This window comes from Notothenia coriiceps, unplaced genomic scaffold (assembly GCF_000735185.1).
Source record: "Notothenia coriiceps isolate Sejong01 unplaced genomic scaffold, NC01 NC01_scaffold00025515, whole genome shotgun sequence".
Classification (NCBI taxonomy): Eukaryota; Metazoa; Chordata; class Actinopteri; order Perciformes; family Nototheniidae; genus Notothenia; species Notothenia coriiceps.
Genome location: NW_011358216.1, coordinates 163,043 through 179,628, shown reverse-complemented (window position 1 = coordinate 179,628; position 16,586 = coordinate 163,043). Strand labels below are relative to the sequence as shown.

At 44.0% G+C, this 16,586-nt stretch overlaps 1 protein-coding gene across 6 annotated transcripts; it reads right to left on the bottom strand.

The window, feature by feature from the left end:
• Positions 1–695: 695 nt before the first annotated feature.
• On the bottom strand, positions 696–16,586 carry LOC104956193 (protein phosphatase 1 regulatory subunit 12A). 6 transcript variants are annotated; one of them, XM_010783656.1, is made up of 26 exons: positions 16,206–16,586; positions 12,260–12,390; positions 11,933–12,051; positions 10,327–10,483; positions 10,058–10,202; positions 9,897–9,971; positions 9,711–9,790; positions 8,422–8,627; positions 8,196–8,308; positions 7,906–8,103; positions 7,668–7,750; positions 7,477–7,566; positions 7,201–7,302; positions 7,012–7,113; positions 6,230–6,320; positions 6,014–6,145; positions 5,819–5,921; positions 5,605–5,708; positions 5,412–5,471; positions 4,665–4,687; positions 4,503–4,554; positions 4,307–4,411; positions 3,583–3,633; positions 3,351–3,401; positions 3,048–3,064; positions 1,866–1,940 (listed from the first exon to the last, which is right to left on the bottom strand). In XM_010783656.1, exons 1-25 carry the CDS (start codon positions 16,479–16,481, stop codon positions 3,062–3,064), a joined length of 2,652 nt encoding a protein of 883 aa, XP_010781958.1. In that variant the 5' UTR covers positions 16,482–16,586; the 3' UTR covers positions 1,866–1,940; positions 3,048–3,061. The 6 variants fall into 6 exon arrangements, with proteins under 6 accessions (XP_010781955.1, XP_010781956.1, XP_010781957.1 ...); XM_010783653.1 differs by lacking the exon at positions 3,048–3,064 and having other exon boundaries at positions 696–1,940; XM_010783654.1 differs by lacking the exon at positions 3,048–3,064 and having other exon boundaries at positions 696–1,940; positions 7,906–8,100.

The following is a 16,586-nucleotide window of genomic DNA, read 5'->3' as shown; positions in this document are numbered from 1 at the left end:
AGCCACAAACCCTGGGAAAAGCAGAGCTTTGTCCATATAAGGCTGCAATCCATCCGCTTCCCTCTTCCTCCCCAGCTCCCTTCCTCTGTCTTTCTCAGACCTGAGGGATATTTACAGAGAGCCTCGGCCAGCCTGCCCTTCCTTATTAGGAGCGCAGCCTGTTGTCAGAATTTCTTCCACCCTGCAGGACAGTGGTCCATCTCCCTGCTCTCAGATGAGACAAACAGATGGATCTTAACTACACTACAGTCCAAATGGGCAACTGGTCCTTCACAGCTCCTACCCAGACGTCTACCACAGCACATGCAATCACTCTCATATCTATCATGTCAGTCAAGCAACTCCTGATGTAGTGTCCACCTGGGAGCAGCAATAGATTAATGGAACAGTCCAAACATGCTGTATATACATCGTGCTGCCCTGTTTCCTCACTGTGTTGCAGCTGTACCGTTCCTTTTTTTGTATCCAGTGATGAAAAACATCTGACTTCTAAATAACAGAACAACTGTAGGCAGTAGTGATACAATTAGGTAGAAACAAAACAAAAGAACAGGTGAAAACTAATCTCAAAAGTGAGATATTTGATGACTCCATCATTCACAACATGTCACTAAGTGTGGAATCCAACTAGCATTCATACTTCATACTAATATGGATACAAATTCTCACAATGTACATAATAACCAGACAGTAGCTACAAACACTTTTTTTTATTGGGGTGCGGACATCCATTCAATATATTAGAAAACCAACATGTGAAGAAAGGCTACATGGAATTTTACTTCAAAGGGGGGTATTATTCAAGACTAATATTTATACACATACAATATACATAATCATGCTCCCTGGCAAGAGAGGAATTGACAATGAAAAACTATGAAAATAATATCTTTATCAATGGTAATAATTAAAACCATTCATAGCATAATAGGCATTGACAGAACAGCAATTCTTTATAATTGTGCTATGACCTTTGACCTTCAGCTATCGGTAACTTCTCCTTCCACTTACTGAGTGGGAGGGTGCTGCTGTGACATACGTTTGTCTGTCTGGAGGACGGGCAAAGCATGGCAAATCTTGAATTGCTCCGCAGGGTGTAAAGTGCTGTGGTCAACTGACCTGGTCATTATTTAAGAGCATGGAGTGTGTCTGTGGTCACAAAAATAAAAAACTATGTGGGGAAGTGCATAGGTGGAGAGGTAGGTGGGTTCAAACACTTGCATGTGGAAACAAAACAACCCAACAGAGCTTTGTGGACTTCCCCTTGTCGTCAGGACGGTGCCGAATGCAAAGACAAGCCAAGTTTTTTAAATTTTTTATAAAGAACTTCAAAACCTTCATTGCTTGACAACATGTCAGAATTGAACTGTGATTGGGGTAAATTTGTGAATGTGTGACGTGAGTGTGTTCACAAAAAAATAAATACTCAGTGGGAGCTTTAAGGACCAAGCTGCCTTTCGCGCTCGTGGAATGTGCATGGAGGAAGTATGTGATGCACGCATAGGAATGTGTGTGCACGTTAATGTTCCCCTGATGCACAGTGGTGGTAGATGTTCTGTGTGCTGTGGGTCTCATGTTGCTGCTGGGGGAGCTCGGCCACAGGCCTTCATGCCAAAGGTCTTCCTGTGACAAACGGGCGCTAAGGCAAAACCAAAGCCACTCCAGCTGTTCACAATCCAAGTCAAGCTGTGGTGTTCGTGTACGTAGGACATTCTGCTGCTTCTCTCCCCCTCTCTCTTTCTCTCACTCTTTGGCACTGGGAGGAATGTGTGGAAGCAGGGAGGGAGGGATGGATGGATGGATGGAGGGGGGGAGGGGGGGGATCCCTGCTCTTCGTGTCTCTCTCTTTTCGTTTATTTGGAGAGTTTGCTGATGACACGGATCAGTGCTCCATTTTCATCTTTAAGACGCTGGTTGTCTGCTCTCAAGTCGACCAGAACCTGGAGGTAAAAAAACAAGTTTCCATTAAAACAGTCTGAGAAATGATCTGCTTGGTTTGACTTTATTATGAGACATTGAATTTTAAGATTAAATATCATAGGTAGTTTTCACAGCAATTCCTATCAGAGCAATACATGTTTCTAACCGAGTTGTTGCTACTACACTTAAAAGATAGCAGGACATCAAACTCTATGCAATAAGGCTCTAATGACACGAGATGCATTGCTACGAGCGAGTCCGCTTCAAAAACGCATCGGAAAAACAGCGTGTTGCGCCTGTGGAGCAACCGGGAGAGATTTATGAGCGACTTCTTGTCGTTGCTATGCAACCAGATAAGGAGGAAACGCAACCTTGAATTATACAGTAACATTTATTCAAAAACTTCTAATATCAATCTTTTGTCTGCATCTGCCATTGTCCTGTCTACATCTCCCAACATCAAAAGAGAAGGAAGTGGTAAAGTAATAAAGCTTTTTTTCGCTTAATTTGATTGGCTGCGACATAGGTAGGTAGGCAGGGTAGGTAGCCATAGAAACAGAATTGTCTCGCATTTAAGGCTCTGTGCAATACCTGGTGATGAGTGAGGAAGAACATTTACTATCATGTGAATGCAGCTTAATGCAAAAAAGAGAATATTTAAACTATAATTTGGGTCCAAAAATCACTTCAAAAACAGGGCCCATGGTGCAGGAGATGGGGGGGATGGGGGGGGGTTTACCATTGGAAAACACTGGTTTCGCTGTTTGACGCATTTCTAATGACGCATCTCGGTGTGACTGGGGCCTAAAGGCAGTGATCTTTTTTTGTTTTTTTGTTCGGTGTTATGCAAACACGTCATGTGTGAAGCCTAGAGAACTATAAGTAACATCACAGTTATCATTTTCACATTGTCACATTTAAAAAAAGAGAGTATTGTATTCATTGTTTTTTTTGCATCCTAGAATGAGAGAAAGTAATGAAACAAGAAAGAAACAGTTGGACATTTTGTGAAATACTTGTATTTGCTTTGTTGCTGGGAGTTAGATGTCTTATCTAACTCTCATCAAGACAACAAATAAGCATATTTCCCAAAATGTTGAACTCTTCCTCAAATAGAAGGACTTTACCTATTCATTCTTTATTACTGAAGACATCAGACAATTATGAGATGAAATTATGAGAGCGCAGAGATCAGATGGGTTTCAGGTAGTTTGGTAGACAAACAGAAACAACCATTAATGTGAAAATCAACCACATTTATCACATGTAACAGAAAACAGTTACCCTCCTCCCTGAAAACAGGTGGAGGGAGGAGTGTATTCAACAACTGTGCACCAACTCCACATCACTGCTGCCTGCACACTGCAGCCAGGCTGATCAAGCAGAAACATGCAAAGTGAGTTCGGCCATGATAACACTCGTCTGCTCACCTTTAGCTCCTCCTCCAGCTCGGCCATTCGCCGCTCCAACATCCTCCGGTCCTGACGCCACGGCAACGTGACGGAGCCCAGAGAGGAAGTGATGTAGAGAGGAAGAAGGTGAGTGAAAAGAGGTGAAGGAGTGAAGAGGAGAGAGGAGAGAGCGTCAACAGACAGCAGTGGTGGCCGTAGTGAGGCAGATGAAGCTAAAACAACAGGAACACCATCAGCAGGGATGCGTTACCTTTCTCTCCAGGTCCAGCATGGCTGAGCAGTCGCTCAGACGCTCCTGTCTCTGTGGGACTCAACAAATCAATCACGTTAACACCATCAATCTATCACGTTAACACCATCAATCTATCACGTTAACACCATCAATCTATCACGTTAACACCATCAATCTATCACGTTAACACCATCACCACAACAAGATCACTTGATAGCCTGTGAAATGATAGGTTACAACCTGCAACATTTTGATGTGGCTGTCTCGTTTGCTTTTTTTGTTAATTTTATCTTTATACATAGTATTACTTCAAGTTGATTCACATAGGACTATGCGCATTTAAATAATTTTACAGCATGACTCTTCGAGAGGTTTTGATTACAATTGAACATGGGAAACCTTGGCCTTACTTATTAAAGGAATAAAGAACAAGATGATGGATGGGAAATCATATTCTCAATCATTTATTCTATCAAGCCAGCTATAGTCTGACTATCGGTTTCATGTACTCGGTACGCTTGGTCCATATCTGGAAAGAAAGATTAAAATGTTTGGACTTGGACGGGGGACATTTTTAAAAATCTGTATTTTATGTATTATTTCTTTGAAAAACATAGATGTTTTGTTTCCATCCTCAAAGTACTATTTGGGTATAGAAAAGACAGCAATACAAGGGACAGACACCTGAACTGAGTGTGTGTGTTTGTGTGTTTGTGTATGTGCTTGTTGGGGGGGTGGTCACCTGCGTGGCTTTCTCCAGGTCCAACCTGGTCTGACTGATGGTCCTCTGGGTGTCCTGCAGCTGAGACTGGAGCTGACTGTTTTCTCTGGAAACCTCCTCAAACAGCTGACGCACACAAACACACGCAACAGTAAATAACGGGTTGAAACGTGGAAAACAAATGTTCCTTACTTCGATATGAGTGCTGTCTGCTGACCTTCTTGAAATCCTTGGCGTCAGAGCTTCCTCCCTGGGTGCAGTCATTAAACCTGGGGAGACGGGCAGAGGTCAAAGGTCAGAGACACTGCCATCACTGACACCGTGCTGACAGAATGAAGAAAGACTGAAAATCAAAACAGGTCGAAGGCTACATTCATACCTGGAACTCAAGTGTTGGTCTGTCTGTGAACAGAGAAGGCAGTGTTAGTTTTATCATTCTTAGTCCTGTGTCCAAGGTTATTGTTATAATTGTTCAGTTCAGGGTCAACGTCAGTCTAAACTTTGTCCAAAAAACTATTTAAGTTGAATTTATGTCAAATGTAATTTCAGTCAACCTTGTTTAGTCCAAACATCCCCTTGTTTATTTCTTTCAGCCACTGATGTCATTCTATTAAGTCATTTACTCCAAATCCTTCTGAATGAGCTCATGTTGTAAAACAGTCTATTTCCTCTCTTCTTTGAAAGTAAAATAAAGCGAGATTTAAGCAAAGGTCTTGTTTTTTTAAACAACATTTGAACTAGGGCTGCAAGTTACGAATCATTTCAGTAGCAATAAAACTCCATATTTGAAAGCGTTTTTTTGCCATGTTTGCAGGAAAATGCAGTTATTTGTTTATCAAAAAAAACTGGCGTTGTTTTTCTGTCAATCAATTTATCGCTAAGTTGACTTAACATTGTAGCTCACTTTCAGTATTGAATGTCAATATTGTCATAGAAACGGTTTAATGACGTCAGTGCCGTCTCGACACACACACACACACACACACACACACACACACACACACACACACACACACACACACACACACACACACACACACACACACACACACACACACACACACACACACACACACACACACACACACACACACACACACACACACACACACACACACACACACACCTGTGGATCCAGCCCACTGCCTGAGAACTCTTCCTCCCCACTGGGATCATTGTCATCACTCTGCAGATGAAACAGATAATGCATGGTGTTCTCATAAAAACACTCACATCTCGTTCAAACATTGCTAGTGTTTTTTTTGTTTTTTTAATTCCTGCATGAATAATCCAGATAAAAAGATGTGAGCGGTGTTTACCTCCCCGGTCCTCTGCGCCTTCCTCCTGGCCCGAGCCTGCCTCCTCTCCCTGCGCTCCCTGGCCCATCGCTCTGTCTCGCTCTCCCCTGTGCTGGCCTCAACATCTGGAACAGAGCCAAACAGCAGTTGTTGAAGAGAAAATTAAATGTTTTAACAAACAAACCACATTTTCAAGCTCTGTGTTTTGTGAGAAGAGGGAGGTGGGGATGTGTACCTCTCCTGTCGGCCGCCTGAGGCCGCGGAGTGCCGGCGGGCTGAGTGAGGCCCAGCAGGTCAGACTTCTGCAGACTGGCAATACGAGACCTCCAGCTCACTTCCTGTAAACACAGCATCCCCCGCTATATGATGTCACGTTACATTATATAAGAGCGACCAACACAGACCCATAACTCTGATATATGGCTCTCACCCCCTCCTCTGCCTTCTTTGCTTTGGCGTCCTTCTCTTTCTCCTTCTCTTCCTCCTCCTCCTTCTTTTCTCTCCCTTTGTTGTCTGTCTTCATCGTCTTCTCTGCCTCCTGCAGGTCTGTTAGCGTCACCCCCTTGATGTAAAAAAAATCACTGTCTTACATACACACAGTACTTTGGGAACATGCAGTGAACATGTGAGCGGAGACTGTTTGTACCTGAGTGGAGCGGCGGGACTGCCGGGCGTGTCTGGAGCGAGCCTTCCTCTGGGCCTCGGCCTCCTCGTCCCGCACCGGCGTCAGATATGATCTACACAGGTTGAGCACTTTTAGATTCAACACAGCACCTTCAGATAACTACAATTATTGCCTGGTGGTGGTGGTTGTGGCCCCCCCCCCCCTGAACACTCAATTTGCAGTTTACATCCACTGTTTATCCAAAATGTCATCACTTAAACTAGCCCTCAAGTGCTGGAGGGATTACAAATGTGTGTGGGCAAAGACTGAACGTTAGCATCACATGATCCCAATGAGATCTTTCCAGAAATGCACAATTGGGTATTACGTAAAATATCAAATCTCCTTAATTTGTGTTCTTAAATTTGTGTTAACCAAAGATATTCAGGTTTCTAAACAAAGTTGCATTCTAAAAGACCCTTTTGACTTGAATCTGAAGAGCGAAAATGCTAGCAAAAGGGCTAACTCATATCCGGGTTTTAGGACTAATTTCTGTGTAAAGTCTTCTAATAGTTATCTAATTCATTATTGAGTTATGGCCAAAAATGTAGTTGTGATGTCTCAATGACTGGAACCATTTAGAACCCACTTCTAATACATTCATTCTTGATTCCAAGTGGACGTTTGTGAAGTGCTCTTGAGATATCATAATTACTAGTATGGGATTTAGGGATGGACAACCGGTAAACACAGATGCTCTGTCCACCACTATTGTTAAGATGGTGGCACACACTCGCATCGACGCACTCTTCCCCCTGACTCACTTGCGCCTCTGCTTGGCCTCCTGTTCGCCCGTGGTCGTGCTTCGGGAATTGGAGGTGGTGACGGCAGACAGGTCCTTCTTTTCTGTCTGTTCCTGAGGAAGTCTTACGGGGAGAGATAAGAGGTGACTATTAGATCTTTCACAAGAGAAAGAAAAAGGAATAGGAAAATAGAAAAAGCAAATGGAGTACCTCTGGGTCAAGACACTATTGAGGCGGCCGAGTCCAGCAGAGCTCGTTCCTGTGCTAGCTGAGGTCATGGTGGGGTCATCCAGTCTCTTTCCATAAGATGAGCTAGAAGCAAAACAAACCGCTTCAAAACAGAAAGGCGTTTTTCACAGCCACACACACAAATGACACGTTTAGTCACTGCAGGGGGAATGTTATTAGCGGTGACACAGCAATAACAAAATCCCACACACACACATGACAACAAACAAATACAGAGCATTGAGCAGCATGACTGACCTGTGAAGCAAAGAGGGGGTGGAACTAGTGAGGTCATTCCCTGATTGACTATGAAGGCGCCGGGTGTAAGAGGAGCTACGACTTAGCCAGCTGAGAAGGAGACAGGGTGACAGGGGCACACAACCAGTGACTCAGAAAAACACAATCTGCTTTCACAAGCGCAGAAAGAGCATTTGAGAGCAGCGGCTCACCTGTTGGAGTTGTCAGGGCTGGCGTCTGGGATACTGAAGAGTCTCCGGGTCGGGATGGGCGGCACCCGAGCCAGCCTAGGCTCCTGAGAACGAGGGGAAGATAATAGTTCATCAGGTTATGTGACTCAGAAGCTGTGAAAGAAGCCTTTATTTGGAGTCCCGTTAGATTTGTATGACAACAACTGGTTTCATTAGAGTTTAAAGTCTGAGTCATGTGAGCGCCGGCTGTGGTGCGTACCTTGGTGTCGGCCTCAGAGCTGAGGCGGGGGCTAGAGGCGGAGCGGGTCATGCCCAGCACGCTCTCTGCAGGTCTGATGGGGTCCTGGCTGGTGTCAGACAGACCAGCCGAGCCCAGAGTCATCGAGCTACCTGCCTTCCTCAGAGACGTTCTCCAGGAGCCCGGGACCTCGGGGGCGGGGGGCTTGCCTGGGTCCTGCTATACAGCCAGCAGAAGTCAACATCTGTATTGCTGTCATGCAGCTAAAACATTTGCTTTGATGTTGGCCATGTAATGTCTTTGTATATTACCTTTTTCACTTGGCTTGGAGCAGTACTTGTTGGTACGGAGGTAGGAAGCACGCTGCTGGAAGCAATGCGTTTGTTGTTCAAGTTGTTTATGATCTCTCGGTTCTTCGCTTTCTCTACAACCGTGCAAAGGTCGGAAATAATTAACTCACTAGCAGAACCATAAAAACCCACCAGATTGAAAAAACACATCAGTTGTGAAAGACAACTTCTCGGCAGCTTCTCCTACCCGACTCCGCGTCGCTCTCCGACTCGCTCTCCTCCTCCGAGCTGGAGCTGCTCGAGGCCTTCCCCTGGCTCTGAGGCTGGCTCTGTCTCGTCTGCCCTTCCTCCTCCTCGTCCTCAGCTGGGCTGCTCTGCAGGGCCGGAGGGGGGTGCTTCTCCCGCTCGTGGAGATAGATCTTCTCCTTACTGCTCATACGAGAGATAGAAGTCCTGCAGGGGCGGGGCCAAGGTGGGGTGGAACAACAGGTGGCATGCAGGGAGCTGATCAGTGAGGGCAGTCATTCCACGTGCAGCCAATTAGAGCGAGCATGCGCCGATCAACACATCGGTGGGTGGACCAGTGGGTCATTTTCTGTGAGGCTATGAGTAGCTATGCCGTATTATTGCTAGATCACAATTTAGCAGGAGGTAACTTCAAACTAAACATTTTTGATCTAATCAATTGTATAATCGTTCTTTAATATGTAAGACGGCAAGCTACAGCATCTACACAAACGTGTGTCCCAACCACATACTTTATACTAAAGTATTTGTTTTGTACTTATGGAAAGTGTGCAATTCTGGCTTTCAGTACACAAGAAAATCCCTCGTAACGAGATTTAAGTTCTAACTGCTGCCAGTATGCAATTTCCAAAACTCAATGGGAGGGACCAATGGGAGCTATTCAATTTGCAGAATTAGCTAAAAACAGATTGTCTTATCATTTGAACCGAACACAGCTTTCTGGATTTGCCACAAAACTGACAGACATCAGTGTATAATGATAGATTACATATTGCGATAAAGGACGTTCTATATATTTCAGAACAATAAGAGCTAGGTATAAAAGCTCCTTTAAACGACATGTGTATTTTTTATCCTTTGATTTTTTTCTTAACTATGCTGTGCTTTATTTTAATTGTATTCTTTCATTTCCTTTCATTATTGCTTATAATTGTTAGTTGTAATCATTTAAGAGTTGATTACTGTTCTCCCTCTGTTGCATTGTAGGAACTAAAGTATACATTCAAACTCATTTTTCAAAAGAGTTCACACTATCTTAAAAAACTGTAACATTTAGTATTCAGTATGGAACTGGGACACAGAAAGTCGCTGCCTGCTACATCTATCCAGTGTTAATGTCAGTGGATAGAAGCAGCTCGTTTCAGAGGAATGCTGGGACTGTTAACATCAGATCTGCATGCAAACTACTGGTACTGGGATGACTGGGATTCAGCTGAGGAACAGCGTAGCGTGTGCCCACATACACACACAAACACATGCCCACACACCAACACACTGACTGGCACTGACCTGCGTGTGCGGAGTGGTACCATGGAGATTTGCTGGCTGGTCCCAATAACAGGAGTCTGTTTCTCTTTCTCGCTGCGTAACTGAAGAGGAATATAAACACACATAAACACAGAGAACATCCACCGCTGTAAAACTATCAATCATATCAGGTTTATCTAACTGAGATAGTTGTGAAGGCAGACTCACGGCATTCTGCTTCTTCTGCAGCTCCTCCAGAGTGTCCGCTAGGTTCTCATGCGCAACATCTAGAGGTGTTTGGCCCTACAAGGACATTCACAGGGCTTCATCAGTCATGGCGCTAATAAAGGCTTCATGTCATAGAACAGAAGAAAGGTGGTTTGTCTTACCACATTGTTGACGGCACCCATATCGCACATGTTGTCAGCCAGCAGGGAGCACACCTCCTCCTTCCCCCAGTGAGATCCTGCATGCAGGGGCGTCCACCCGTCGATGTCCCTGCTGTCCACGTCCACATCACACTTTAACAGCACCCTGAGGAAGCGAGGAAACAGGCAAGATGGAAGGAGGTGAGGTATATCTAGGAGGCTAGAGCTGTGATACCAAATTAAGACAAAAGCTAACAAGCGGTCATTGCTCTTCGTAGACTTATTCTTACTTCAGGACTTCGATGTAGCCTTTGGCAGCAGCAACGTGCAGAGCGGTAGCTTTGGTGTTGGGGTGAGGTGTAAGGGTCCCGCTTCCTGCCTGCACGGCCATGGCGTCCTGAAGCATGACCCTCTCCTCCTCTTTTCTGGCCTGGTCCACGTCTATTGCTGTGATAGGCACATGGAAAACAGTGGCACTTGAACACACACACGAGCACTCCTCAGTAGTTCAGAAGCTTCATTCATTACCTTCATTTCTATTCACTCTGTCGAGAATGTAATCAGTATGTCTGTATATGTGCAGATAAAGATCAGGCTACACTATTATTATTATTATTATTATTAGTAAGTTGTACTATTTGTAGAATATGAATACAGTGGTAGCAGCGTAGAATTGTTTCTGCCACATGTGAACCAAACATTTCACATTACTCCAGAACGAGGAAATGTAATGCTTGACGCACACAAAGGGAGGTACGCACTGATGAGTGTTATTGATGAACCAATGCTATTTAATTTAAAAAAGACAATTCAAATCTAATGAGTCACAATGTTTTTTATATTTTTTAAATGTATGGCAATGAGGTAATAATAATGCCAGTAGACATGTAAAGCTTTATTGACATTAGGTTTGGCTTGATTGATTAGGTACAGCCACAACAAAAACACAAATCAGAATTAGACCTTTGAAAAGTCTAAACTGCAGAAAGAAGACAACATATTAAATGTTGTATTAGATTTGTCATCCGTGACTTGATCTCAGCAATGTGTGTATACGCCTGGAGCCTCAGTGCATTTCAGTACTATGAAGGTCACAGAACATTTACCCAGTACACACTGACTCTGTCCTCGTTTATATGCCTATTTTTGTCTTCTCTTACGAGACGTATGCTTTTACGGTGACAGCTAGTAAAACAGGACAAAAATGCAAAGCAGGGCTTAGTATGGCCATTTATGAGAAGAGTTTTGAATAGTTTTCACTCCAAGTAGACTGAGCCTTGTTCAAGTTCCTAATTTATTCAGCTCTTATTTTTCTTTTACTAATGCCAAAGCTATTGAGAACCACCCAAGACACATGGACAACACAGCTAAGTACCTGAAAGCACCTCATCATCACTGCAGGGCCTTGGTAGCTGAGTGGTTACAGCACATAAACCCACAACATCACAAGTTCAAATCTGGCCTAGGGACCTTTTTTGCATTTCATTTCTGCATGTTGCACGCTGCTATTTTTACACTGTCCTCTTTCCCATCAAGACTAATATTCAAAATAAGCCCCTAATCATCTGCAAGGCAGCTTGCCTTACGCGGAAATGTGTATATTATGATCTGATAATCATGTAAAGACTTAGAGTACAGTGAAGAAAGCCTCTGCCAATCAGTACAACTAACTTTCCAAAAACGCATCAGTTTCATTGGTTTAATTACTCAAGATAGTGAATTATTGGTTCCAAAATTGAATGGCTCTATGTATTGGTATAATGACAACATCCCAACATATTTAGTTGTCACTGAAAGTCATCTAAATGTTAGTCTGAAATGCCAGAACTTAGGGAAAGAAAAGGCAGAGCTCACCCAAGCTTTAGTAGACGTTTTAATGTGTGAGCGATTCCTCACCTTGCTTTTTGATTTCCCCTTTGAGAAGTCTCTCCATGGCGTCTTCCGTGGCCACGTCCAGAGGAAGCTCCCCTTCACTGTTCACCGCCCCGACTTGAGCACCGTGCTCTATTAGGTATCTTCAAAAACAGAAAGACAGAAATTGTCGAGATGAAAAAGTTAAACTATACACTGTAAGTTAAACAAATGATTCATATTATTTTACATTACATTTCAATAATTCATCAGCATTGTTAACACATTATCCTCCGGTATTTTAAATAACCATGAAAACTATAACATTTGAACCCACAGATTTAGGTTGAATGGTGCTGCATCGACACTCACTTGGTGATCTGGATGAATCCGCAGGAGGCGGCAGCGTGCAGAGGAGTCCAGCCCTCATTGTCCCCTCTGTTGACATCACTCCCGCTCTCCACCAGAAACTGCACCATCTCAGCATTTTCATCAATGCAGGCCTGCCAGAGGACACACAACCACATGATGAATTGATAACCTAGTGTTTATTGTTAGTTGGTTATTGTGACAATCCCCGCTACACACATGTAAAAAAACAGAAACCGACAGAATGTCAGTCAGAGTCCAGGTTCAGTAGACCCGGTTTATTTTTAGTTAGTTGAAAAAGTCAAAACTTCCCACACTTTGAAATCTTTTAAAATCATCTTAAGCACTGGGGCTAAAACAATGCCTACTGTGTCTACTTGTATTGACTTATTGTTAAGTGGGCTGCTAAAAGCCCTCAAGTACCTGCCAAAACTCATTTTGTGGCCTGAGTTAAACAGCAAATCTATTTAGCTGATTTTCCTGAAGCTAAGTCGAGCTCGGATCCCAATGTGACAAAGGTCCCAAGATGAATCTCATGAGGATCTCATGGTATTATGATACAATATATCTTTTTTTTTTTTAATGAAAAAAATTAATCTGAGGGTGGAATCTGTGTAGGCCTCTGTTTCAAGTGAACCGTTTTTATACTGCAAAGCTCTGGTTATTAAACTCATTATTTATAAAAGTAATAAAACCTGCCAGCGGGGTAAGATTATTACAAACAGATTACAAGAGTTTCTCAAAACTAAGAGAGAACCTTGAAACAAGAAGCAAGGTAGATCCCTGCCACAGAAGTCAACTGTACTGTTTGAAAACATTCAAACAGTGGTAAATATTTTCCCCCTGAGCTAAATGCTTACATGCCAACATGTTCCCAGAGACAATGCTGATGTTAAGCAGCTATAACGTTAACAATGTTCGCCATTTTAGCTTATCATGCTAACATTTACTAATAAGTATTTAACACAAAGTGTAGCTGATATTGATGGAATTTTATTATTTTTGAAGGTATTTGTTAATAAACCAAAGTATTGGACAAACAAAACAAAAAGTTTGGATCAGCCTTCATTTAAATCCTCCAATCCCCCCTCCCCCCTTGAATATCTGCTCCAAATGTCATTGCGATTCATCCAATAGTTTTTATATAACAACAGATATTTCACTCACTCAGTACCACATAGTTCAAACTCACGTTGGCACTAGAGGAAACACCCTGGGATCGCCAAAATCAATAAGGTCATCTAAGAACCATAAACGTCCATACAAAATGTCATGACAGTCCAATATATTTTAGTGGAGATATTTCAGTCTTGACAAATCTTGTGCACCGAAACACCAACATTGCCATCCCTAGAGTCCTGCTGCCAACAAGGCTAAAAGTACCTAAGAGGATTTTGCAGTAAAAACCACTCGCTCTAAAACAGATATAAATCAGCATGAACTGAGTGTAACTTACAATAGAATAGAATCGGAGGGATGAAACCCTCTTTAATGGTCACACATGCAGAGCACACAGCACACAGTGACATTTGGCCTCTGCATTTACCCCATCCTAGTACCAGGAGTCTAGTACTAGAAATAGGGATGCTAAAATTAATCTGGACTCATGGTAAAACAAAAAGGCAGGCAGACCACTTAAAGATGGACTTTTATTAATCCCTCGTGGGGAAATGTTTCTCTGCATTTGACCCATCCTAGTGTTAGGAGCAGTGTGCTGCCATTTGGAACGGCGCCTGGGGAGCAGTGTAGGGAACGGTGTCTTGCTCAGAGACACTTCGGTAGCACTTGGTCTTGCCGGGACTTGAACTGGTGACCAAGTTCCAGTTGCCAAGCCAACTCCCTATCGACTTCGCCACCGCCACCACCACTGCTGTTATATAAATCAAGCAAACCTTTTTGCATTTCCCACTGGAATATTACCTAAAGAAGTACTGTGCGTTTGTGTCAGATATCATTAACAGCTGATGAGATGACATCTGCTCAGAACAAGACTGCACTCGCTAACCTGACAGCGTTTGAAGAAATTCATGATCCTCTGTCGCTCTGCAGGACCTCACAGCAGCAAGTGTCTGTAGTCACACAGGGCCGTGTCCATCAGGCCGCCTTAAGCCACCTAAGAGGCTTTGCTTTTGGGCTAAATCAACTTATCACAAAGCTGCTACAAGTCTCCAGCCTCCTTCATAATATAAGATAATTACTCAGGTAGATGGGCTGGGTTGTAACATTTTTTTTTAAAGTGGTCATTTTAAGTGCTCCAGATGGGACTGGTAATACAACGCAGAGCCAGAAGCTCGCGAGCCAAAAAGCAGTGTTCAGTGGCAGCAGGGGGCGGGGGGTCCCTCTGAACAAGTGGGTGCTCCAAGCTGAATGAATGAACAGAGGGCACTTCTCGCACCCTCCGAGGGTGCACACACTGCCTCCCAGCAGACTCCTTCACTGGGTCATCAAGTGACTCATTGTGGAAATCGCCTTTGACAACAGCAGTTTGAGGAATGTTTTCCATTTCTTCATCCGAAATCCCTAAAGTCCCCACCAAGGGGAATTGGCAAGGGGAAGGAGAAACAGAGAGAGAGGAGAGGAGAAAGAGGAGGGGGAGGAGGAGGAGGATTGGGGGCAAGAGAGAGTGAAAGCATAGTGGAGAAGACAGAAAGGCTTTGGATGGAGAGGATGGAAAGTTTGGAGAGTGTTGGCCTATATTTAATCCTGATTGCCAGGCAACCGATGAGCAACAGGGGAGAGAGGGATGGAGGGACCACACTGCGAGACACGTGGATCGACCAAAAGTGGGCATGTTCACCCAACATCCAGGAAGAAACATGCTCACATACTCATCTGAACCGGTCATGGGAAGGCTACTTCATCAAATACACATAGTTGGACTAAATCAGGGGGAAAACACCAATCATCTGTAAGAATGATGTAACTGCGAGCACACCGCTGAACCATAATTCAGCTCCAGTGGGCAGGAAAATTAAAAGCACAACATCTTTCATGTTGCTTGGATATCACACGTAAACCCATGTGACTGTGAAATCAATGTGAAGAGACAAGCATTGCGTTTATGACACGCGGCATCATAAAAGCAGAGGAAATGCTGCCTCAACGAAGGCTTGTGTGACAGTGATGTTGTCCAGACGGCTCCTCTGTGTTATTACTGAAGTGAAGGGGAGGGAGGGACATTAAAGGCTGAGCTGCTTTAAGACTAGAACATGCTCAGGAGAAGTGCAGCCAATTTGGGACATGCAACAATCCTCACACTCAGATTAAAAACTGAGAGTTTACATTCCCTCTTTGATCCTGCCTTAGATTCTACTTTCATATTGGGAGTCTTCCATTTCGACTTCTTCCTTTAAAAAATAAATAAAAAGCTGTTGATCAGATGATGGATATGACCTACTGTTTTAAACGAGACACCACCAGGGCCCTTCATTTCTAAGAAAGATCACAGTCTTCTTCAGTTTAATGCTGCTCACTGATATCCTTACATCTTAACTATGTATGCTAGAAAAAAGAAGCCTATAACTTACTAGGTACAACATTGTGTATGGCCCAGCATATTACCAACAGGCTCACACACTAACACACAGGCCAGAAGTGCTGCTGCTGCTGGGACTTTAAAAACAAGTCTAGAGAGGGTAAAGTGATGGGCTCAGTTTAAGCCACCATAATAACAGCTGTTAAAATGAACAGACATACCTGAGATTAACTGTTCGTCCTTACCTCTAACCAATTTAACTCCACGATAAGTTAAGCTAAAGTTAAAGTTGAGTTAATGCTTCTTCGCTGTGAGGATCATTAACGAATACACGTTGTTGCTATGCGAGCAACAGTTAGCTCAAACTCAAACGTTAAACAGTTTAATCTAAACGGTCGTTAACGGTTAACTCTTAGACACGAAGCTACATCTAAACGGTCGTTAACGGTTATATAGTAACGTTAAGGCTCCTACCTGATGAAGCGCTGTCAGCCCGTCTATGTTGGCGTGGTTGATGTCAGCTCCCTGCCGGAGTAGCACCGCCACCTCCTCCCGGTCTCCGGCGGAGCAGGCGGCCATAAACACGGCTCCCTGGGCGAACCGGACTCTCGGCCGCCGCGTCCCGGAACCGCTCGAAGTTTCCCGGTTCTCCGATAGCGTCCGATCCGTCTCCGAGCCCAGCCATCGCTGCAGCTGATCCTGCCGTCGCTGTTTGGCAGCTTCGGACCGGGAATGGTCAGTGGCCGCCATCTTCCCTGGTCTGTCCCGGACAGATTCAGCTCATGGTACGAGGAGAAGGAGCGGAGTGTTTGGAGTGAGCCTGCCTGCCCTGGGCTGTGCCCCCTGGTGGAGACT

Coding starts and splice junctions, on each gene's coding strand:
- LOC104956193 (XM_010783653.1), bottom strand. CDS start 16,481: ATGGCGGCCACTGACCATTCCCGGTCCGAAGCTGCCAAACAGCGACGG. Junction 12,391..16,205: donor GGCTGACAGCGCTTCATCAG/GTAGGAGCCTTA, acceptor GTCCTCTGGCAG/GCCTGCATTGATGAAAATGC. Junction 8,309..8,421: donor GGAGAGCGACGCGGAGTCGG/GTAGGAGAAGCT, acceptor GCACGGTTGTAG/AGAAAGCGAAGAACCGAGAG.